Source organism: Durio zibethinus, chromosome 2 (genome assembly GCF_047325235.1).
Source record: "Durio zibethinus cultivar Kanyao isolate XHJ-2024 chromosome 2, ASM4732523v1, whole genome shotgun sequence".
NCBI classification, from domain to species: domain Eukaryota; kingdom Viridiplantae; phylum Streptophyta; class Magnoliopsida; order Malvales; family Malvaceae; genus Durio; species Durio zibethinus.
The window spans coordinates 1,505,028-1,530,618 of NC_143163.1; the positions used below are offsets into that span (position 1 = coordinate 1,505,028).

Below are 25,591 nucleotides of genomic sequence, written 5' to 3' on the forward strand. Positions count from 1 at the left end.
TTTTCTGGGAAAGCCATTGTTTAATTCATCAATCAGATACTATATTTGGACTTCATGGTGAGAGTCGGATAATTCTGATTTCTGGCCTTCGCTTGTTAAATGCAACTGAAGATGTGATTTATCTGCAACATGCTCTATTACTAGGATAAAATCTCAGCTCGTTTTCAACTCTTGGCATCTCAGTTCTCAGTTTTGTGAAAAGAAAATAAACCAAGAACAGATCCATGAATTCCTGAATAGGTATTTGTTTGTTGCTAGCTAGAAAACTACTGCAAATAAGCATCCATAACCACAGAAATTAACTGATACTGCTGCTTTGACAGGATCATTCCCTAAAAACATCCATTGGGAATATTGTCAATTCAACACATCTAATCTGACTATTGAAGAAACAGAAGATAGTAATGGAGAAATCAGGGAATGGAGAAATTAGATTGCATGCCATAGAAACTGAAGAATTTGCGTAGGAATCAGGCCTAACAAAAAATTTATATAGGAACATTTTACTATAGCCAACCCTGTTGAATTGGGGGCGGAGGGAAGAATCTTTGATATTAGGCTAGTTCATGATGACATTCAAGACAAAAACACAAAAAAAATATATAAAAATATATATGAAGGAAAATTGTCTGCCTGATCTAACCAATTTTCTTATTCCTGGAACATTGTTTACCAAGTTTTTGAAACCCAGTTCATGGATTTCAATTACTTTTACCTAATTTTCTACTTAAAAGAAATATGCAAAGTAACAAACAGTCACAGGAAAGAAACCCCATATATAGGCTCTTTCAATTATATATGTAAATAACAAAAGAAATTTTGCTTTCATGAAGGATGAACCTTGTTAGAGGAAAGTCCTTTCCAAGCAGATTTCATGGAAGCAGTAGCAGAATTCACTGCAGCCTCAACATACTTTTTTGAGGCAATAGTTGCAGCTTTTTCCATTAAGTTACCCATTTTTCTAGCCTTCTCAGCCGTCTCTTCCAGACCATTCAGTTCAGCCTTTGACATGCGTTCCATATCCTCCTCAAACCACCTAAACTCATCCATTGCATTTTCCATGACAGAATCAAGATAATCCTCAGCTTGCTGCATAGTTATTTCAGCTTCTTTCACTTCTTTTTCCTGCTCAAGTTCCATAGCTGCCCATGCCTTGTAAGATTCAATCTCAAAAAGCTTCATTAGGTCTTCGATTGTCGATGGATCGAAGTTCTTGTCTTGTAAAGCTTGATCCGAGAGGAAAGTGAACTGGGAGAGAAGGGCTTCCATGTTTAGATGTTGGTGTGAATTCAAGCTCAGATCTATCTAGCTAGTGAATAATGCTGCAATGCAATGAGAAAAAGTTTAGTGGGTGGAGAATAATATAAAGGATGGCTACTTTGGTCCCATTTGTCAACTAAAATACTAGTGATAACAGGATTAAATGTTGGTCCTAATATAATAAAAATTACAGTGACCGTTTACGAAGACATTAGGAATATGATTTCATTTCATGAATCAATGAATGAAATTTAAAACTTTTTTTTGTTCTTAAAAGAAAATTAATCATGAACAAAACAATATTATTCTTTTTTTATAACACAATCATCAGGGTAATTTTAATGATGCATTTGCTTACTTTAATCTAGTACATTCAAAATTTTATTTTTGAAATATTTCTCATGAATTATAATTAATAAAAAAATTTCTCTATTTACCAATTAAATTAACAGTATTCCCTAGTCATCCCATTCTTTTAGTGGTTAGATGCATATTACCTAAAATTTTTTAGCTTTGAAGGGCTAAAGAGTGAGTCATTGGACCGTTGGAATACCCTTTTCATTAAATTAATTTTTTGGGATAAATTCTTTAGTTTTTTTTAATTATTATAATCATAATAAAATATTTCATTAAATTAATTTTTTGGGAGATGTGGATGGCTTTCCTTATCTCAATCAAGGATGGGAATCATAAACACAGTGAAAGGTAGGGCCATGCCCACTTGACATTGGAAATATGTTGTCTTTTTTTTTTTTTTTTTAATTCTAAGGGGAAACAAAGGTAAAGTTTTTCAATGCTACCAGACCAATAATGTAAATTTAAGGTCATGAATTTGGAAAACCTCTGACAGCTCACAGAATGCTGATGGGGACTATGGATGACCGTTGAGAGTAAATCCATTGGCCTTTAGCAAGTACACAATGTCCTTACCAAGTTCAAAAATCAAAACTTTAGCTTTCTTAATCCTATTAAAAAAGAATACTAAGATTACCCATCATTTTTTACAGTACTTTTATTTAATTCCTTGTTTTATGTTTCACTCCGATATTCTAACACCAAAATGAAACTGGGCCTGTCATTGGCCCCAAACTGATGCTGTCTGGTTCTCGACAAAACCCACCCAAATGAAGCCTGCGTCTGAGCTTCTGGGTTGGGCTTGGGCAGGTGATCTGGTCCGCAATCTCATTCCAAAGTTTCCTGCAAACGGGGTTTGTTTTTTTTAAATACTAAAAAAATAAGATTTTGATTTAATAATTTTAAAAATCAACGTGAAAACAATAAAGAAAGCAAGGAAACCGAAGCGGAGGTGGCCGTTGCCTCGTTGGTACTCCAAAAGCAGATCCAAAGTAATTGTTGTCAGAGAGGGTGCCTTCTTAAAAAATTTTCCGATCTCACCCCTCAGAACTTAAACTTTTAGAAACTGAAAAGAAATTCGTTCAGAGATAGAGAGATGACGTGGAATGCTGACGTTCGCAGCTCGGTGATGTTCCCATCCTTGTTCCTGATATTACTGTGGGCTTTGAGTAATGCTACGGTGGGTGACGCCGTATGGTTGAATCTTCCTTCCACCGGCACCAAGTGCGTCTCCGAGGAAATCCAGAGCAACGTCGTCGTTTTGGCTGACTATGTCGTCGTTGCCGATGATCACGGTCACCACCCTACCATTTCCGTCAAGGTTGAATTCGTCTTTTGCCCCACTTTTTCCCCCTCTCGATCTGTTAGGACAGATTAATAGGATTTGGACACGCTTTATTCATTTATATTTTATTTTTGATGATTAAACAATTAAATACGGATAAAACTAAATTTAGTGAGAAAAAAATCAATCGAGTTTTAAACTTTGCTGCTTGATTTGTAAATTTAAATGAAATAAGGATTCAAAGTTTGACTTATATGTTCATATCAACAAATCAGATAGATTTGTTATATTGTTAATCGTTTCAATATATTTTCAATCTGCGGAAAGGGAACTGTAAAGCCCAATGGTGATACATCCTGAAGCATAATTGACTTGCTGCAGATTTCTAACTCACAGCTTGTACTGTATAGGTGACATCTCCATATGGGAACAATCTTCATCACAGGGAGAATGTGACGCATGGTCAATTTGCATTCACAACACAGGAGGCTGGTAATTACCTAGCATGTTTCTGGTCAGAAAGCCATGCTCATGGAGGTGGAGAAGTTAGTGTCAACATTGACTGGAAAACTGGGATTGCAGCTAAAGACTGGGAGTCAGTTGCCAGAAAGGAGAAAATTGAGGTGAGCCTTTTTTTTAATTTCCTTGTTTCGCCTTTAATCATGTCCGGATTTAGGAAGGAAACCTCGGGAGGTCCTGCTCCTAGTGTAGACTAAATGTAGGTTCTCGATGGTTTTTTAGATGATCATACTTACAGACTTATGGATTTTTATTTGTGCTAGTATCAAGTTCATAATAAAACTATTTTATTGCTAAGCTTCCGTTTCTCCAAGGCCACAAAATTTACCAACCAACTTTTGCTCAAAAAGAGCTACTAATATAGTAATTGTCGATTTCATCTGTTTACTTTGTGGAATTTGGGAGGTGATACTGAGAAAATGATTTTATGCACATCCAAAGCTTGGATTATATTGTTGAGTCGAGCATTTTGAATGACCTTGGGATTCTTTTGAGAAGTTTTGTTGGTTTGAGAAAGAAATGAATTGGACTTCCTGATTAGTATAGTATATTTACATTGCAATCATACTTTCTCTCATATACCTGTTTCTGTGTGCTTCTTTTCTGTATGTATTTGTGTGTTTCATCATGCTTATTTACATATAGGGTGTTGAGCTCGAGCTGAGGAAACTCGAAGGTGCAGTTGAGGCCATTCATGAGAATTTACTTTATCTGAAAAGCAGGTAACTGTTAACGTTTCTTCTGGTTCAAAGTTTGAGCTTTTCTTTGAAGTAAGCTTACATCATCTGTTCATCTCATCCTTATTGGATAACAGAGAAGCAGAAATGAGGACTGTGAGTGAGACCACAAACGGTAGAGTTGCATGGTTTAGTATCATGTCTTTGGGTATCTGCATCACTGTTTCAGGCCTGCAAGTGTGGTACTTGAAGCGATTCTTCCTGAAGAAGAAGCTTATCTGAACGTTGATTGGTAGCTGGGGAAATTCAAAAATTCAGTTTTCTTTTCTCGTTACTTTTCTTCTCAATGTTGCACAAGGGAAATTTTGATACCATTAAAAGAGTATTATTAACATTTAGTTATCATAAAGAGAAATGATTTAGTTTTCATCCTTAACAGACAGGACTAATGCATACACTACATTTTACACCCAACCTTATTTTTCTAGAATCGGTTTCTTCTGATATTCATACCAATGGAACGCAGCTCATAGTTTGATTTGATGGTGGGTGTGTGCATCAAGTCATATAATCGGCATGTTCTTTGATGTAAAGTGGAACTGTGGAAGTGCAAAATACACTGATTTTTTTTATTGGCATAGTCTGCTTTACGGCACAGTCACTGTAATTTGTTTTAACCAGATTTATATTAATAAAGAAACTGTTTTGCACTTCCGATTCAACCGTCAGCTGTTTTGCCCTTTGCTTTTGCTTTTGCCTTTGGGCGTGCAGTACTACGGGCCAATCATGTATCACAGCCGTTTGTTCAGTCGATTGGTAAAGTACCCACTGAATATCAAATGCAAAAACTTCAAATGCCAAAGTTAACATAGAATTGGTAGATCAAAATACACAACCACATTAGAGATGAAACTAAAAACTTGAAAGTTTCTCCATGAGAACCATCATGAAGCAATCATCTATATGAACTATTCTTGATTAGTAGGCAAAACTGTTCACTTCAAAGCTGAAAAAAAAAAAAGAAGATTAAAGAGAAGAAGGTGCCCCTTGTCAGCTTTATTCTATTTGAACTATTTTGCGGTTCATAAACCTAAGCCTGCAAATCTCATCAAAGAAATCATCTGTGCTGCTATGGCTGCTCTTCATTTGAAGAATCCTTATTACCATTGTCTTCAAGTTTTTCCCATACTTCAAAATGGACTCCAGTGTGCTCATTTTCTGTTCAGCGTTTAATGGTGATCTCACTTGGACAACAACTTCCTCTAGGCATGGAATCATGAAGCCTGGTTCCACCTGCAAACACAGATATTCTTTTGTGAGTAAACACATGCAAGCTTGAAGGTCAAATTAGGCCAAAGAATCAACTATAATACTGCTGTGTTATCAACTTACATTTTTCAGGCTGTTTCTCTGGCAAAGAGCAGCGAACATGGCACCATGTATATCAAACTTTTGCAGCTTGGGATGGCTATTAAAAATTCAACAAAGTCAACTTCGGGAAAGGGTAAGAGTGATTCCAAATCTCCCGTGAATTCAACCTTCATGTAGAGATGCTTCACCTCACGACACCATTCTAGCATTTTTCTAATTGCATCCCAACACCATTGAACCCCCCTTATGGACAAGAATTCAAGGGCTGAAAGCTTCCCAAAGTCTACCACGTATACTCTACCTAAAAGGAGCAGAAGGCATATGAAAATTAAAATCCAAGTTCAAATTGTTGTCCTCTGTCTTTATCTGCTAAAAGATATCCAACACAAAAACAGGACAGCAATAATACAATTATAGGCAGAATAATACCAGCATTGTTGGCAATCGAAAGGTTCCTCAAGCATGTAGCCTCACGAACTCTAATCCAACTACAACCATGCACCTCAAGGAGTTCAATTTTCGGACAAGTGAGAGAAAGGGAACAATTCCCCAAGCCATAAAAGTCCAGCTTACACTGCTCTAAGTACGGCAAGTCAATTGAAACTGACCTAACCCCTTCACAACCAAGCAATACCAAGTTAGTCAAATTAGGGCATGCCCTAAGTGCAGCAGACAATGCAGTATCCCCCAATCTTGCTCCAACGATTTCAAGGCTTTGAAGGTTTTTAAAAACATCCCACTTGGGTGGATTAGCCATTAGCACACCCCAGAGCTTCAAAGATTCCAAATTCGTAGCTGCACCAATGCAATCCAATTTGGAAGGGCTATCAACACATGCCTGATAATCAGTAATATTATCCATTCGGAGCTCAAGATTCTTGAGTGATGAATGCACCAGCAATAGCCACGAAGCAAGGCCTGCACTGGTGAATGGACTGTAAACTACAAGCTCCTCTAAACATGCAGTTGTCCAAAGCATTTTAAAGACAATAGTGTCCGGGCTATCACTGCCAGAGTGGCTATAGAAGAAGTTGCGAGGAAAGTAGAGACTTCGAAGGTAAAGCAATGACTCGTTCCATCTCTTGGATACACAACTACAAACTGCAACATCCCGAGCATTGATCAAGTGTGACAAAATGTACTGAACAATGGCATCGGGAATAGAATCCATTCCCTGAGAATAGTGATCAAACAGGTAACCGTCAACAACTATTGCAGAAGCTAATACGATAAACATATAACCAGTCAAAGCATAATCCATGAACTAAGTACTAAATGGGCAACAAGATTTTGATTTATCCTTTGTTTTGTCGATATTTTTTTAATTTTGAAATGAAACTCAAAGTCACAATGCAGATCAATGAAACTTTTCTTGAGAGTTGAACGAGAAACCAAAAAAAAAAAAAAGATTAGCATTGCATACAACTCAACTCAAAAGCATGAAATGCGACGAACCTAGATAAGATATGAACATTTCAAGATAAAACCATATGACATTCACGAATTAGGACCAAAGAAGATTCACATTTACAATCAAATTTGAACATTTCAGACATGGGTATCAATGAAATGAAAAAATAAATTAAATGAGAAGAAAGAATGGAGCCTTACAGATCTAAGCTTTTGCGTTTATGTGAAAAAATATCTACGCTGAAACACAGAGAAGATAAAATGAGAAAGATAAATAAAAGAAAAGGAAATTGGAAACGAAAGTATAGAGAGAGGGAGAGAGTGGCGCGCGTGGGTAAAGGGTTTTTTTTTAATTTAAAAAAAAATTACAGAGGGATTTTCTTTTTTCGTTTTTTATTAAAAACGGAATTGGCTAAAAAGCTCGGAAACTTCCGTAGCCAGCATCCTGCCCTTGGTTTTAAATTTTTCGAATTTTTTGGACCGTTCAACAGCATTCCAAGAGCCCAATTCAAGCCCAAAAAACTAATAATAATAAAACTAAAAAACTTTGATTTAATTTTTGTTATAATTATTTTGACAATTCTTAAAACCACAAATTTATTTGGAAACCGTCTTCGTTTGATTGGAGCCTTAGGAATCAATTCAGAATTCAGAAACAGCTTCGCAGCCTTATGGCTTTCACGGCTAAATCAGTCTGGCCCTTTTTATAATTTTCAATAAAAAATATTTATTATCATATTATAAAAAAAGTACTGGTTTTTTTTTTATTTTAAAAATAAAAAAACGGATCAGGACAAAATTTATTGCTTAATTTCCTAAAATTAATAGCGTATGCGTCAAGAAACAATAGAAATAGGAAAATTTTCCCGCATTTGACAGCCTGTCAACCTACGTCTTGTGAAATGACCCATCACTGTTGAAACACAAACTGTTCCACTATATTTTACCCATAACACATGAATAGATCATCACCGCTTATTTGTAATCAACCGAGTATGATGCAAAATATCAACGGTGATGATACGAAATAAGATCATCCCCTTGGTGTATCATTGGTCGAGAATAACCGCCTTTAAACGGTTCCGAGGCTTTACCTCTATAATTTCTTATGAATGAAAAATGAAACTCACTCCATTTGTCCAGGTAATCTATTTCTCTCTTTACTTCGTTTCTTTTTTGTTTGTTTCTGGGTAAATTCCTCTGTGGTTGTTTATTCAAGTTCAAGGTTTGCTGCAGGACTGACTGTATGCTACCATTTAAGCTTTCTTTATACCTTCAATTTTACTTGTTTCTCTTCATATTGTGTAGGATCTTGTTTCTTGCCTTATTATTTTCCTGTCTTGCAATCTTCATTTTCATCTCTTACTTGTGTCTCAACTCTTCACTTTGTTTTCAGATTTCTTGCTTTCTTTCTAAATAATCACTTGCTTTCCATGTTCTATTTACTAAGTACTTCTTTTTTCTTGGTATTGCCATGGAATTCTTGCTCTTTTTCGGTGTAAGTTCTCTCAAATTTCTAAACTTTTTTTAGGGTTATGAAACCAGGATTAATTATGGTAGCAGTGCGTCCAGAACCAGGAAATGTAGGGTCTTCATTGAAGATTAAGCAAGCAAAAGAAGTTGGCAAAAGAGTGCTGTCTGATAAGGGTCATTCCCGAACAACTTCTCCTCCTGACAAAGAGAGGCCTTTTACTGCAGAATGGTATGCCAGCAGCCGAAGAATCAAGGAAGCTCTAAGCTTTTACAGAAAGTTACTCGTCAACAGAAAGTTATTAGACGAGCTCTCACAAGAATGTGGAAAGAGCCCAGAAAGATGGCAAAATTCGGGCCTAAGAGTTCATATGAGAGTAGCCAGTGTTCTTGAGAGTTTAGGGAAATGGGTTAACACCAGCAAGCAAATAGGACATGTTTCGGGAATTAAAGTTGGTGATTATTTCCTTTGGAGAGGTGAATTGGTTATCGTGGGGCTTCACTATGAGTTTCAGAAAGGGATAGATTGTATGAAATTGATTAATGGTAAAACCGTGGCTACAAGCATTGTTGATTCTGGTCGATATGAGAATGCTGTGGGGATTACTTGTGACAAGTTGATTTACTGTGGGGAAGGTGAAAATCCTGACATTGGTGGAGGTAAGAAACCAAAAGATCAAAAGCTTGTAGGTGGAAACCTTGCATTGAAGAACAGTATGGATGATAAAATGCCTGTCAGGGTGATCCGTAGGTTTAACAACAATGATCGTGGCTACAAGTTTGTTTATGACGGATTGTACCGTGTGACTGAATTTTGGAAAGAAAGAGGGAAATTTGGTAAATACGTTTACAAGTTCTCACTTAGAAAAATTGAGGGGCAGCCTGAACTTGACTTGGGGAAACGGAACAAAGTGGTGAATGGTTCTGTTGGCGGCGTATATCAGTGGAAGGAGAGAGACGTTATTACTGCAGGCAGTCGTTTTGGTGAAGCTCGCAATGGACAAATTGGCATCGGATCATCAAATTGAGAGGAGAAACAAGCTCAAATGCTCATACTGAAGAATTTTGTTCATGTAAGAAGGTAGGCGCCATCTTCTTTTGCCCTTTTGTTACTGCTTTGTTCTGTAAAAAATTTTACCAAGAAAGTAGAAAGTAATTGCAGCACAGCGTTGAGAATGCTTACTGAAATGGTCATAGAGGGGAATTTTGTATTTGTAAGATGCTAGTTGCCTTCTTTTTTTTGACTGTCTTGGTCTGTAAGTAACACTAGAAAGTAATGCTGTATAGAGTTGAAAATGCTTTCACTCAAATGCTCATGTAGGAGAATTTTGTTTTAGAATTTCTAAATATGGTAGTTGCTGCTTCCTTTACCCCAACTCTGTTTCCGGGTAATGAAGACAAATACGATGGTGCTTTATGCCCTTTTGACAGTGAAGACATTAATGTAATCTCACCAACACCTCTGACCACACAAATGGGGAGGCATGGCACGGTTGGGACCTCTCGTTTGATATACCAGCCCAAAATATCAGCTCACAAAATATGGGTTCGATGAGTAATGATATAACAACCCAATCCATGGCCTCTAAACTCTCCAACCAAATTTAAATCAATCTATTAGGCTCATGCCTTTCCTGAAGACTAGTGTCTTAGGCCCCAATGAGATAGTCCTAGGCCACTGGAAAATAAAGTCTAGTGTCTTCGGCCCCAAGATATCAGCCCTAATAAATGCTATTGTAACTTTGATTTAATTTTTATTATTATTTTGACAAATCTCCGAACCACGAATTTATTATAGTACTTAATCTAATCATTATATCCAATGGAATTAATTTAGCCAAAAACAAAAAAAACTTAGTATAATCACCAGTATAATATTGCAATAAATTTATAAAAAATTGAGTTGATTAAATAAATTAAAGGCTCATTTGACAATCAAAGAGTCAGCTTTATAATCCAAATGAAATCACATGATTTTCTATACCGCAGCCATGCTTTCCAACGTTACCCATGTTCTTTTTCTTTTTTGTACTTTTCTACCCTTAAGGATACAGGGACAAAAATGTCCCTACGACTCGATCTTTTTTTATTTTTTTTATTTTTCATTTGTATTCAAAATTTTTAAATAATTTATTAATTCAATGTAATAAATAAACAAATATTTTAACAATTGAGTAATTAATTAAAATAAATAATTATATCAATAATATAGTAAATAAATATTATTAATTTTTAATTTAATGAGTAAAAATTATTTTAATCTAGTGGTCATTAAGCACATTAATTATAGAAATTATTATATTCAAATTTTTAAAAATTTTATTATATCCAATTTTTAATGATAATTTTGTTATCATTATAACTTATTATATCTTTATGTTATTTTTACATCTAAATATATATATTTCATCATTAATTTTAATTTTATCATAATAATAATTAATTTTATTATTAAAATAATTATTTTATTTTATTTTTATCTAAATTAATTTTACTATTCGTTCATATGTATTCTAAAATCAAATTGAGATAAACAAACATAACGAATTTAAAAAGTGGCCACGATTTTGATTGATGGATGCTTTACAGAATCACAACCAAAGAATTAAAAAACGGCTATAGCCTTATAGTAGCTTTAGCTTCAAATTCGTGAAAAATCTAGGCCCAGAAATATAGCTTTCATGGTTAAATCAGTCTGCTCCTTTTTCATCCACACTTTGGGCGCTTTCACAATTCACGATTCTTCTTAATATTACTAACGACAACATTTATTGTTTACTATATAATTTTTCGAGCAGACATTAAATAAAAATTTATTTATGATCATATATTACAAAAAAAAAAGTGTACATTTTATTTCTCTCTCTCTCTCTCTCTCTCTCTATATATATATATATATATATATTATAGTCGAAGCAAGAGAAACACTCTAAATCAATCTTTAACTTTTTAATTTCAAATATATTTAATAATTTAATAATTTATATCATATTTATTTCATATCAAATAAATATAAAAATATTTTGATAATAAAATTATAATAAGATAAGATTAAATAATATCATTTTATTATATATTTAATATGTGTAAAGATCAAAAGAGAATAATTTTTTTATTGGTTAAAATTATTCTTTCTCAAATTTTATACAATTTAAATTATTTATATAATTTTTAAAGGTATAATAAAATATGAAAGTTCAATCTCATAAATTAAAAAAAATTCTCTCTACTTTAAAAAGATGAAATCATCTTATAACAAGAAAATAATTAATCATATTTATAATTATATTATTTTCTTTAGATACAAACCAAATTTAATATATGATGCTTATTATCCTATCTTATTCATTATTCTGTACATGAAATATTTTCATAAAATATAAAAATTATTATATCATAATTTGTATTAGTATATCCAATGTAAAATATATTTTTTATTTTTGTTAAACTTATAAATTATCTTTTCTAAAATTTTAAATTATATTATTTTTTATATCTCATCATTATATTATTTATAAAATTATCAAATGTAATCTTAAATTTAATTTTGATTGAATTTGTCAAAATTTTAGTGTGTAGGATTTAGGTTCGGCCAATGATAAAAATCTTCTGCTTGCACGCAATGAACCAATTAGTCCTTTGAGTTGAAAACTATATTTATATTATATTTTATATAAAAATTATGTATTATAGTTTATGTTTATATAAAAAATATATATAAACTATATTTTATTTTTATTAAAATTTTAATTTATATTATTTTTATATAATATTATTGCATCGGTTTTAAATCGTTAAATCTATTGCAAATGGTCAACTCACTACTGTTTCTAACAGTCAAATCATTAGTGACTGGCATATAAAACTCAACCTTATTTTTCTATGAATCGGACTCTGCAATTTGATTGAAGAAACCGTACTTCTATTTGTTAAAAAAAAAAAAAAAAAAATCACCGACGGAGTTGTTGAGGTGGATGATACAATTTTTTCTTAGGGATGAAAGTTGTGTTGATGTTGAGATATGAGTGTGAATAGAAGCTATCATTTTTTTTTTTAGGGATGATAATAAATAGTAAATAAATGGATGTAGATTACTATCCAATTCATTTATGTCAAATATGAATAGTTATAAAAGAATAATTAATGAATTTAAAAAATAAATTTGTTATTTATAATGAATTTGAATAAATATGATTAATATTTTTTAGGTATTTAATATACGAATCTATTTAAGTTTTAAATATATAAAATATATAAAATTTTAGATTTATAAAAAAGTTTGAAACCTTAGCATGCTACAATACATAACACTTATAAGGGCATATATATATTAGTCTCAAAATGTCAATTATCTGCTTTAGAGACAAAACAAAATTCTAATCGCTATATGCATACAGCAACCTATTAGAGGCAAATAAATAAATGCATAGACCAACTCGAATACAACATCGGGTGAATTGGTTCTTGGCAACGTGGTAAGCGGATAGCTGGAAAAAGAAAATGACAGCAATTTGATTTGGTGAAGGTAGCAGCCGGACCAAAGGTAAATTAAGGTGGGTTGGTTTTCTTGCTTAAAGAGAAAGCAAAAGGTACGAATAAGTCAATTTTTTTTTTTTTTTGGATAGATTAATTGTCGAATTCAAAGAGATAAACTTCATAGTCTTATTCTAATTGTTGTCAACTTTAAAACTTATTGCTTATTGCTTGTGGTATTATATTTTGTAATTACTTATTGCTTATAAAAAATTTTATCCTTGTTCATCTCGTGTTTTTTTTTTTTAAATATATTTTAATGTCGCTTTATTTTATTTTTTTTGCTAGACATATATTTTGCTCAACGAATCTAAACATTTTTCGTAACGAAAAATAAAACATCTTTCATAACTTTTTAAATTCATGGTCTCACAAGACCCACACTACCTCACGCAACATGCAAATTACATTTGATTTTTTTTAGTTATTTACATAAATTATGTATTTTACATAATCAGGATTTTCTATCTTTCTTTACATTTATACATTGTGTTTGTGTAAGTTGCAAAGTTAAAAAAAAAAAAAATGATAAAAAACGATTATTTTGCTTAATTCAAAACTAATAGAAAAAATAATGACAACTTTTTTATGATTTGAAACCTCTAATATAATAGAGTGAAGGGCGTTTTAGTTTATATGAAATTTTTTAGACGGGACTTGGCTTGGGAATCGACAATAGACTAGGCTCGCAGAATAAAAATAATAATAATAATTTATCTGAGTATTCGATTTTAAGTTTTAAGTTATAAAAAAATAAAGACTGAAAAGTCAATTGTTGAAGGGCAATGAAAAGTGCTGCTGTTGTTAGTCTTTTGATTGTCTGTCTTGTCGCATGTCGTTGCCGTGTCCAGTACATGAATTCATGTAACGTACCAACAATCTTAGTCGTTAGATTAAGAAAAATGTTTCGAAGACTTCGTCAACATAGGTAATTTATTATGTGACAAAGATTTGGGTTGTTAACTATCATATCTGAGATATTAATTACTGTGGCATAGAAAATAAGAAATAAAATATACTCTATATACATTTAACTTTCTATAACATATATGCATTCAATGACGTTTGCTTATATTTAACTAGATGTTGCTTGTTTATCAAATATGTGGGTCAAATTATCTTGCGTGATCTCTTAACTATTCAAAATAATTAATGGATTATTGTTATAATTCTTAACTATAAAAACGTGCATAAAATTACTCTTTAAATAAGAGTATTCATAATTTAGTTTTAATCGAATTAATCAATTGAATTGATTTATTTTAATTAATCAATTGACAATCGAATTAATTTCAATTGATTAACGAAAATAATTTTAAAAAAAATTTAATTTTTGATTAATTCAATTCAAAAATTAAATTAACCAAAATTTTAAACAAAAATTAATATAATCTAAATATAAAATAAAAAATATATGAAATGGATAATTTTATATCATAAGTTACAAAAATTTTTAATATAATATTTTGAAATTTAAATAGTTTTTTGAATAATTTTATTTAATTTATTTAAAATATGAGAAATTAAGAGTTTCAAATATAATTTAACTTAAATATATTTATTATTTAATTAATAAAAAAATTAATCGAACCAACTAAATCTCATTTGATCGATTAATTTTTAAAATTAATAAATTTGATTAACAAAAATAAAATAATTAATTTAATTTAATTTAATTTTAAATAATTTAATTCAAAATAAATTAAATTAACCGAATTAACATTTTATCTATTCACAACGCAAGAAGCTTACATTCTTACCTTTTGACAATGCAAGAAGCTTAAGTCTTGGATGCTAGTGAAAGATTTCAAAAGGATATAAGTACTAATAAGGACAACGAATTTGATGACGTCGCTGCCGCTTGACGTCCTAGTTTGGCATGCACACCATAGGGCATTGCACCAGATACGCATGAAAGTTTATGGTTGTTGCTTCGAGTTTTCTTGCAAAAATCACAAATAACCAAAAAAAAAAAAAAGGGGAAATCTCTTTCTCCCGGAAATATCATTTAAAATTTTTTTTTATTTGTATGCTGGACAGCTCAAGTAAAAGCTGATAGCGTCTATATAAACCATCACCACACAGAGAGCTTGATAATTAAGTGCAATAGACTACAATCTTCTAAGGGCTAAAAGTTTGTGAAGCGTTCTATTTGCGAGCTGCACAAATGGCGACCATCCTGGAAGTGACTCTTCAAAACCACCATGCAGTAAGTTTGTGGTCTTCTTATGGTGGCAATACACTCCCAGATGGTGATAATATTTTGCCGTTTACGGACGGATCTGACTCGTGGAACTTTGAGTGCTGGAGTCAAGGAGATTCTTTCAGCTTCAAAGGTTCAGAGTGGAAACGTTTTGCTGTACCCAATATTAGGGCTACAGTCACTTTTTCCAAACAAAACGGCGAATATCTAATTACAGTGAGAGGGCAGCAAGCTTGATAAAACGTCTAGATATTAAGGACTTCTGTAAGGGTGTGCTATATATACGAATTATCTCTTCGCTTTGTCTTTTTTTTTTTTTTCTGTATTTAAGTTTTGGGAAAATGCTTTTTGCATTTTTTCAATAATAGTACTGTTTAATTACTAGTTTTTGATAAAGTACGTTTGATTTTGTCATGAAATTTGTACTTGTGAAAATTATGGAATAATTATAAATAAAGACAGGTCCTATATTTTATAAACAAATCGAAATTGAATTTATTGATTCTTAAATATAAAGATACGGAATAAGATACATAAAATTAATATGTTCAATAACTTATATATGAGATTTGAAATATCATCTTAATTATATCGTCAATCTTTTAGATAAATTTTTTTAAAAATTAGAGGATCTAATATATTATGATGTGTAATTTAATTGAAATTATGATAATTACAAACTAAGAATGAAAAACACTCTAGAAATTAAGAAAGCCTTCGTAAAGGTGTGCTATATATATGAATTATCTCTCTGCTTTGCTTTTTTCTTTTTTAAGTATTGGAAAAATTCTTTTTGCATTTTTCCAATAATAGTACTGTTTAACTACTAGTTTTTGATAATGTGCATTTGCTTCTGTCAATAAAAGATTTAGCAATGTTCTCTTTCATTCTCTTAAAACCCTAGGGATCCCTAGGGCTCCTTTTTTTTTTTTTTTTTGCGGTGCATTCTATTGCCTCTGTTGATCCATGTTTCATTCTGTCGTTCCAACATCCAAGGTTAGGCATTTCAAATGGGAAGTGGACATGTTCTGATCCCTGGAACACGTTGCGATGCATATCAGTGGCCAATTTCCACTGCAGACCATCCAAAAACAAATTGAGAGAAAAGAAAGCAGGCAGAGTACTCATAGTTTCCGATTTTGAACGTACCAACTCCAAATCGATCAAAGCAGATTCTCTATAAACAAAAGAACTGCAAAAAGATGCCTTTTAATCTCAATCCTACCAGCCAAAATGGCGATCAGATTCACCTCAAGCTTAAATATAATAAAAGAGAGAAAAATCAAACTGATAATAGCTACTATATATTTGACCCATGAACCAAAAAATGGTAAAGTTTCAGCCTTTTTAAGATGTACAATCCAAGTGCTTAACGAAACAACCAAAAGATATAAAATGTTCAAAGAAAGCAAGAAACTTAATTATTTTTCGTTTTAAAAATAAAAATAAAAAATACTCGTTATTTCCAAAATTAATAGCGTATGCGACCAAGAAACAATAGAAATAAAGAAATTTTATGCATTGGACAACATGTCAACCCACGTCTTTTTAAATGATCATCAATGTTAATGTTCTACTATATGTTACCTAAATCACATGAATAGATCATCACCGTTTATTTCAATTATATAATTAATGCACTCTGATCACAAAACATCAACGGTGATGATACGAAATAAGATAATCTCCATGGTGTATGGTTGGTCAAGTATAATTGACTTTAAACTGTTTAGCGGCGTCGCTTCCATAATTTCTTATGATTGAAATATATATAAAACTCATTGCATTTGTCCAGGTAATCTATTTCTCATGTTTCCATTTTCCTCTCTTTATTTTTATTCTCTTTTGTTTGTTTTTTAGTATTCTATTAGAAATAAATAAAATAATAGAAATACTAAAAAAAGAATTTGATTTTGAGGCATGTAATATACCTTTTTAAAAGTAATTATATTTTTAGAATATAATAAAATTTTAAAATTTTTTAATTAAAAATAATAAAAATAGTTATACTAAAAGATGTATTTATAATAAATAAACAAATTTAAATTTTTATTCAAATGGTGACCATTTGTACAATTATGACTTATATGAAAATTAATTATTAATATTCAAATAGTTATGATCATTTTTCATACATTAATTATTTTTATTTAAACATAGTTATTCATAATATAAATAAAATTAATATAAAAATTAAATTTATTCATCAATAATTAAGTTTTTTATCCAATATGGGATGTAAAATATTTTAAACTACCAACATTTTCAACTTCAAAATCTTCTACAGTACTCTATGGTTCCATTTAAACTTTCTTTATACCTTCATTTTTACTTGTTTCTTTTCATATTGTGTAGGATTTTGTTTCTTGTCAAATTCATATTTGATTTTTATTAAAATTTTAAATTGAATCACTTTTATATATTATTTCATATTTCATGTTATTGTATTTAAATTGGTTAAATCCAAAAAAATCATGAATAACATTACGAATTATTATATATGTAATTAAAAAATTAATTATATAGTTAATATAAAACTATTACTATAAATAATAAATTTAGTAACCTTAAGTAATATTTAAGATAGTGGTTAACAAAACCCTATAAAATTTTTATCTTTTGTTTGATTATGTGTAAACTCTTGTCCTTTAATTTATATTCTTTTTTAGGTATTTGTTAGGAAATGACGTCCAGCCTCATGTAATTAGTTTTGGACCAAGCAAAGGTTATAGGCCTTAGTTTTTTTTTTCTACTCAAAGGAGGTAGGTCTGTTTTAAGATGGTGTCAAAAACCAAGAAGAGAAAGAAGAAAAGCCAGAAAGATAGAGAAAAAAGGAAGAAGGGAGAGTTAGTTGAAAGGAAGTTGATCCGTAGTCTGATTGAGCTGAAATTTTGTCAGTAAATTTATGATTCAGAGTTTTACATTCTGGACTATAAAAATCAGGTTTGAAACTCTCTAGAAAAAAAGCCATTGTGTATTTGTTGAGTCATCTATTAGATAAAATTTTTTCAATTGTCTCTCTAGTTATTGATTAGCTCTAGCTAAAGTTGTTGATTAGCTCTAGTTTTAAATAAAGAAGAACTTTTTATATCCATTATTTGATAGTGAAGATTTTTTTAGTGATCTGTGATTTTTTTCTCTACACTGAAGGATTTTTCACATAAATCTTGGTGTGTTTTATTTTTTCTGTGTTGTTGATTATTGATTGTTGTCTATTGTTGTGGGTTTATTGTGATATATTACTTTTGCATTATTGTGTTTATTACTTCAGGCCCAACAAGTGGTATCAGAGTGAGGATAATTTTGAGACATCAATACAAAAGTAGCCCAAGACATAAGTAAATTCTATTTAAGATCATGAAAGGTGATACAGGTTCCATGATAAAATTAATAACATTAAATTATTCAATTTAGAAGCCCATAATGGAGGATCATCTATACTACAAAGATTTGTATGAGTCAGTATTAAGTGATTCGACTAAACCAACAGATATAAAAGATAAAAGCTGAAAGAAATTAGATAAAAAGATGCTGGTTACAATAAAAAAATGGGTTGATATCAGTTGTTTCATCATTTAAAGCAAGAGACAAATGCTCACATTATTTGAAAAAAATTAACAGCATTGTATGAGAGAAAAATATGTATGAATAAAATTATGTTTGTTAAAAAGTTAGCAACTTTACAGTACAGGGATAAATAATTGATTACAAAGCACTTGAGTGATTTTCAAAACATATTTAATCAGATGACTACTATGAAGTTTAAGATTGATGATGAAATAAAAAGCATTATTTCTTTTGGGTTCATTGCCAAACAGCTAAACTACTCTAGTTATGACTGTTCTTAATTCAACTCTTGATTATAAAGTGACATTGGAGATGGTAAATAACAGTATACTTAATGAAAAAACACGCTGAAAAGATATAAATCCTGAGAATTAAACTTTGGTCACAAAGAACATGGGTAAAAACATCGACAGAGATCAAAACTCAAAAGGTCGTAGTAAGTCTAAACGCAAATCCAAGTTCAAAAATAAAGTGAAGTATTTTCATTATTGTAAAACAGGTCATATAAAACGACATTGTAAAATCTTGAAGCAAGAGCAAAAAAATGAGAAAGGCAAGAGTTCAGATAATGACAATGTTGCAGCAGTGAATTCAAATAGTTATTCAATTACTTTGATTTGTATACATAGTGATTGTAATCATGTTGTGATCCCGACATTTAGTTGATAATTGACACAGGAGCGACATATCATTGTGTTTCTAAGAGAGAGTTGTTTACAACTTATAAAGTAAGAGACTTTAGTTGCACCAATATGAGAAATAAGAGTGTATCATAAATTTTTAAGATTTATGGTATTGTTGTACAAACTAGTACAGCTGTATGTTGACTTTGAATGATGTTAGATACATTTTGAATATGAGAATAAACTTGCTTGCTATTAATATCCTTGATAAGAAGAGATATGAAAATCGATAAAAGAATGGGTAATGAAAGCTTATCAAAAGATCTATAGTAGTTGCAAGGAGAAAATTATGCTGCATAATGTATAAGACATGGATACAATTAAATGGTAACCAGATAAATATCATTGAGGATGATGCTTCAATAAACTTATGGCACAAAAAGTTGGCACACATGAGTGAGAAGGAGTTACAGATTTTAGCAAAGCAGTTTCTCATTCCCTTGACTAAATGTGTGTATCTCGATTCATATAATCATTATTTATTTGGTAAGCATAGTAAAGTTTCTTTTCATAAGAGTTCTCAGAGAAAAAAATAGATTGAAATTGATATATTTTGATGTATGTGATCTCATTAAGGTTGTATCATTAGGTGGTAGTATGTATTTTATTACTTTTATTAATGATGCTTCACGTAAGACTTGAGTGTATATGTTGAAATACAAAAGTCAGGTACTGTAATATTTTTAAAAATTTCATGCCATAGTAGAAAGGATGACAGGGTTGCCCTTGAAGTGTATTCAAACTAATAATGGTAAGGAATACATATCCAATGACTTTAAAGAGTATTGTTCTAAGCATGGAATCATGCATGAGATAACAAAACCTGAAACACCGTAGTATAATGGTGTAACTGAAAAGATGAATCGTATCATTGTAGAAAAAAATCAAATGTATGTTGAGGATGATAAAATTATCAAAGCCATTCTGAGGTGAAGCAATCAACGTAGCTTGTTATTTACTTAACAGATCACTATCAATTTTTTTGGGCTTTGACATTTCAGAAAGAGTGTAGACAAAAAAAGATACTTTATACTCTCATTTCAAAGTTTTCAAGTGTAAAACATTCATGCATGTGCCAAAAAAGTAGAGATCAAAGCTTGATAGTAAAGCTACATAGTGTGTATTTGTATGATGATAAGGAATTTAGCTACAGGGTATGAGATCCAATGAAAAGAAAAGACAGTTAGAAGTAAAGATGTAGTATTTCATGAAAAAAAATCATAGCACACCTGAAAAAAATGAGAAGACTACATAGGTTACTGTTGAGTGTGATGTTTCAACACCGATAAGGGTTTCACAGAAAAGAGCCATCAATGGTGAAAATGAGCAAAAAACAGAACTTAGAGATATGAATGAGCCAACCACAGTTAATGATGAGCCAGATGCAATTAGTTTTGAGTAGAGAGAGCAATACTCTCTACCTGAAAGTGTTAAGCAAGAAGAGCTACCTTCGACATTAGGTGATATAGAGTTTTAGCCTAAGAGATCTACTAGAAAGTACAAGTCATTTATCAGGTATCCAAGTTCAAATTTTATTTTAGTTACTAGTAAAGAAAAGCCAGAAAGCTTCTAAGATGTGCAGACTACTCTAAATAAAAAATACTTGTTAAAAACAATAAAAGAAAAGATAAAGTCATTGTAAAATAATAGTAATTATGATCTTGTTAAACTTTCAAAAGGAAAGAGGTTGTTAAAAAATAAATGGGTGTTTAAGTTGAAAAAATATGGTAACAAGTTAGTGAGGTACAAAGCTCGATTGGTGGTGAAAGATTTTTCTCAAAAATCAGGTATCAATTTTAATGAGATCTTTGCTTCAGTTGTGAAGAAGAGTTCCATTCGAGTGATATTAGGATTAGTAGCTAGTTTGAATCTTGAGCTTGAGTAATTTGATGTTAAAATTGCATTCTTGCATGGTGACTTGCAGAAGGACATTTATATGAATCAATATGAGGGTTTTGAAGTGAAAGAAAAAAAAGCACTTAGTTTGCAAATTGAAAAAAAGTTTGTATAGCTTAAAATAAGCTCTGCGATAGTAGTACAAGAAGTTTGATCTTTTATGATGAGTCACAACTATAAAAGAATGGCAGCAGATCCTTATGTGTATGTCAAAAAATTTTAATAGTAACTTCATTATTCTCTTATTATATATTGATGATATATTGATTGTAGGATAAAATGCTGGTATGATTTGTAAGTTAAAAGAACAATTGTCTAAGTCTTTTGACATGAAGAATTTAGGTCCAGCTAAACAAATTCTCGGTATAAACATTATCCAGGATAAGAAAGCTAGAAAGTTGTGGTTGTCATAGGAAAAGTATGTTGAACGGGTACTTAGTAGATTCAATATACAACATACTAAATCAGTTAGTAGTCTACTTGCCAACCATTTTTATTTGAGTAAAAAATCTTGTCCGATGTTTAAAAAAGAGCAACTACCTATGTCTAGTCTTCCTTATTCTTCTACAGTCAGTTCTTTAATATATCTCATGATTTGTACATGACCTAACATTGCTCATGTAGTTTGTATAATGAGCAAATTTTTTTATAATCTGAGAAAGGTTTACTGAAAAGTAGTGAAATGAATTTTCAGATATTTGAGGGGCACCTCAAAAATGTGTTTAAGTTATAAAGTTTCACCACAAATTCTAGAAAAGTTTACTGATGCTGATATTAAAGGTGATCTTGATGACAGAAAATTTACTTTAAGGTATTTGTTCACTTTTACAAGAGAAGCTGTGTCTTAACTAGGGCTGTAAACGAGCCGAGCCGAGCCGAATAATGAGAAGCTCAAGCTCGAGCTCGACTCACAACTCGAGGCTCGATACTCGGCTCGAGCTCGATCGAGTTTCATTTTTCAAGCTCGAACTCGATTCGTGATCGAATTCGAGCTATTCGAGTTCGTTCGATTAAGCTCGATTAATATATAAAAAAAAAGCTCGATTTTTATACTTGAAAAAAACTTGATTATTCGAGCTCGAGATCTTTTACAACTAATTTTTATCAAACCTAATAAATATGATATTTTCAAGATAACAACAACAACAATAATAATAATAATAATAACTTACACAACAACCAAATTTAAGCAAATAAAAGTCTCATTAAATGATTCAAATACAACACACAAATATAAGACATAATGAAACTTAGAAATTAAAATCCTAATTGAAAGATATTAAATATCCAAGCAAATAAGTTCACAAATAAGTTACAACAAACCAACAACAATACATATGTTGCCTTCACAATATTATGTCTTCAAATGAACATTGGGCTCATATTGCTTTTCAATAAACCTATACAAAAGAATAATTACAAAACAAAGAAATTATAATTAACAATAAGAATAACGATAAAAGTACCCATGCAAGAAAAAGATTGTAATATTATTACAATGATCAATAACTTTAAATTTTTAACATTAGCATCAACATGGATTTTATCTTGTCAGTTGTCTTATAATCAGAGCAAAAAAATATAAACAGTATCTTGTCAATTACCTTAACATGAGTTTCTATCATTAGTGTCATAACGTCTAGATCCGGAGATCTATCGCTAGACATTGACTTTAGGGAGTCGCCACCAATCTTTTTTTTTTATCTAGGTGCGATTGGCCACCTAAGGAATCTGTCCTTTTAGGGAACGCCTAAGTTTAAGGACCCCTAAAAGAATAGGTTCAGGTCTACTAACTAGAACAAAGTTTGGGAGTTCAATTACGTGTGAGGAAGGTTATAGCACCCTCACAACGCCCATCAAAAGATGGTACCTGCTTAAATTTGTGTTATCCAAAAGCCTTAAAATTTTACCAAGTAATTAATTATTGGAAATTTTTTTCTCAATTGACTCTAATACTTTTAGCAGAAAATTGAAAAAATTCCCTCATCTCAAGAGTATGCAAGAAAAACTACTGTTTCACTTGCAGAAGCTCCGTCGTCGGATTAGTTAAAGAAAAATCAAAATCAAAATCAAAATAGAAAGGAAGGAAAGAATGATTGTTCTTGTGTAGGAAAAATTGATACTTTCAACTTTTCCCCAAAAATACTTTTTTGAAAATTTATTTTTAAGGAAAATTGATACTTCCAACTTTTCCTCAAAAATATTTTTTTTTGAAACTTTGATTTCCAAGGAAAATTGATACTTTCAATTTTTCCTCAAAAATCTTTTTTTTTTGGAAAATTTATTTTTAAGGAAAATTGATACTTTTAACTTTTCCCCAAAAATATTTTTTGAAAATTTATTTTTAAGGAAAATTGATATTTACAACTTTTCCGCCAAAATATTTTTTGATTTTTATTTAAAGAAAATAGAACAAAATAAAAGTGAAAATAAATAAAGATAAAAAAATAAAGAAAAGTAAAACAAAAATAAAAATAAGATAAAGATAAAAAAATATTAAATAAATCTAATCTAATAAAAAATTAAAAAAATATATATATAAAAAAAAAAACCTGGAGCGGCTCGGCTTAAAGAAGAGAAACGGCTCGGGGGGCGACTTGGGAAGCTCGGCTCGACTTGGCTTGGTGGGGGACAGGCACGCGCGGGTCAGGAAGCGGGTCGACGCTCGGGTCAGGTCGGGTCTCGACAAAACGCGCGGATCCTCTAGGTCACTTAATGCCAAAACGACGTCGTTTTGAAAGGGTATATAAGGTCTTTCCCTCTATTTTTCGGCAGAAAGCTCCTCCCCTCTCTCTCTCTTCTTCCCTTTTTCTCTCCCTTCTCTCTAAAGGCTAAAGAACTCCGGTTGAATTTCGTCAGATTCTGAAAAATATAATCGAAATCTGGAAAATTTCACCGGAAGTTGGTCGGAAGGTTGTCGGTTTCTGGAATCCTTCGTCGAAAACTGGGCAGCTCACCGAAAACTTCAAATTTGGTCAGAATCTTCGTCGAAAAATTCAAACTTCGCTAAAAAATTCAACCGGAATCTCGAATTTTCCAGAAATTCCCAAAAAAAAATCACCCAAAAAATCTTCAAAAAATTCTTCTAACTCTCAGAACACTCCTAAACCTTTTCTTAGCTTTCTATACGCCTCATTTTCTCTCAAATCAGTAGCTTTGCTCACTATTTTTTTCTGTGTTGCTTCTGTTCCAAGAGGTCCCTTTTATAGGGATTGATTAGGAGTTTCTGATCAATCTCAATTTCTCTTTGGACGGGGATTCAATCTTTGAGTCCAATCTGGACTCTAATTGATTGAATCCTAATCCAAGTCAGATAAATCAAAAAAGAAAAAAAATTAAAAGAAAATAAATCAGATAAATCAAGAAACTTAATAGATAATTATAATTAAATACATAATCTGACATACAAAAAATATTAACAGAAAGAAAAAAAATAATAAAGATATATACATATTAATAAGTAAATAGCTAAAATAAAAAAAGAAGAAAGAAAAAAAATATAATAATAATAATAAAAATAAAATAAAATAAAAAACATATACCTACCTATTTGGGTCAGGCCCAATTGATCCGGACCTGGACCAAATTGGGTGTCTACAGCTGCCCCTCTTTGCACATTTTCTGTAAAACAGAAATTACGCAAAGACGTGACACCCAATCAAGATTCAACTCAATATTTTTATTTTTTTTATATTTTTTGTTTGTTTTTGTTTTTATTTATTTATTTTTACCAAAGCTCCTCTAAACAGAGGCTCAACAACTTTGAAAAATAAATTGCTCTTCTAAATAGAGCCACCACGACTTTGAAAAGTAAATTGCTCCTCTAAACAGAGGCACCACGACTTTGGAAAGTAAATTGCTCCTCTAAACAGAGGCACCATGACTTTGGAAAGTAAATTACTCCTCTAAACAGAGGCACCACGACTTTGAAAAGTAAATTACTCCTTGACAATCATGTCTAAAGGAGTTGAAAGTTGTGTTTGAAGGAATTTCAGGAGATCATGCCCAAAGGTCTTATAAATCAACCCTGATACCAAAAGACATCCTATTTCAAGGATTAGGAACTTACCTGACAAGTTTCTTCTCAAACTTGCAAAATATCTTCATATCTATCTTCTCTATGTGGGATGTTGAAACACCCCAGCTTCTGAATTTATACACTATACTTTTCTGAAAGTAGTGTATACTATGCAATGCATATGAATTTCAATGCATGCTATGCAAATGTTGGCCAATTAATTCCTATTCAATGTATGGTACTCAATTTTCTCAAGCTCTTTTCTTAGGCATCAAGCCCTTTGATTCTTCAGAGATCCGATTACACTGCTCTTCTAAGATCGAGCCAGTGTAGCTTTTTAATTGT

General features: G+C 31.3%; 3 protein-coding genes and 1 pseudogene across 6 annotated transcripts; 2 read left to right on the forward strand and 2 right to left on the reverse strand.

The window, feature by feature from the left end:
- Positions 1-611: 611 nt before the first annotated feature.
- Positions 612-1,386, reverse strand: LOC111308186 (uncharacterized). Its single transcript, XM_022906504.2, has one exon. The coding sequence runs from the start codon at positions 1,267-1,269 to the stop codon at positions 826-828; it is 444 nt and encodes a 147-aa protein (XP_022762239.1). The 5' UTR covers positions 1,270-1,386; the 3' UTR covers positions 612-825.
- Positions 1,387-2,548: 1,162 nt separating this feature from the next.
- Positions 2,549-4,733, forward strand: LOC111308652 (transmembrane emp24 domain-containing protein p24delta3-like). Its single transcript, XM_022907139.2, has 4 exons — positions 2,549-2,935; positions 3,310-3,522; positions 4,064-4,140; positions 4,233-4,733. Exons 1-4 carry the CDS (start codon positions 2,711-2,713, stop codon positions 4,375-4,377), a joined length of 660 nt encoding a protein of 219 aa, XP_022762874.2. The 5' UTR covers positions 2,549-2,710; the 3' UTR covers positions 4,378-4,733.
- Positions 4,734-5,030: 297 nt separating this feature from the next.
- Positions 5,031-6,844, reverse strand: LOC111308651 (F-box protein At1g10780-like; annotated as a pseudogene). The gene is made up of 3 exons (XR_016328288.1): positions 5,896-6,844; positions 5,488-5,767; positions 5,031-5,388 (listed from the first exon to the last, which is right to left on the reverse strand). The product of XR_016328288.1 is annotated as an F-box protein At1g10780-like (transcript).
- Positions 6,845-7,882: 1,038 nt separating this feature from the next.
- Positions 7,883-9,722, forward strand: LOC111308187 (YDG domain-containing protein At5g47160-like). 3 transcript variants are annotated; one of them, XM_089744752.1, is made up of 2 exons: positions 7,883-8,019; positions 8,422-9,722. In XM_089744752.1, the coding sequence occupies exons 1-2, from the start codon at positions 7,989-7,991 to the stop codon at positions 9,372-9,374; spliced, it is 984 nt and encodes a 327-aa protein (XP_089600878.1). In that variant the 5' UTR covers positions 7,883-7,988; the 3' UTR covers positions 9,375-9,722. The 3 variants fall into 3 exon arrangements, with proteins under 3 accessions (XP_089600878.1, XP_089600879.1, XP_089600881.1); XM_089744753.1 differs by having other exon boundaries at positions 7,902-8,019; positions 8,408-9,722; XM_089744755.1 differs by lacking the exon at positions 7,883-8,019 and adding an exon at positions 8,105-8,120.
- Positions 9,723-25,591: the final 15,869 nt, after the last annotated feature.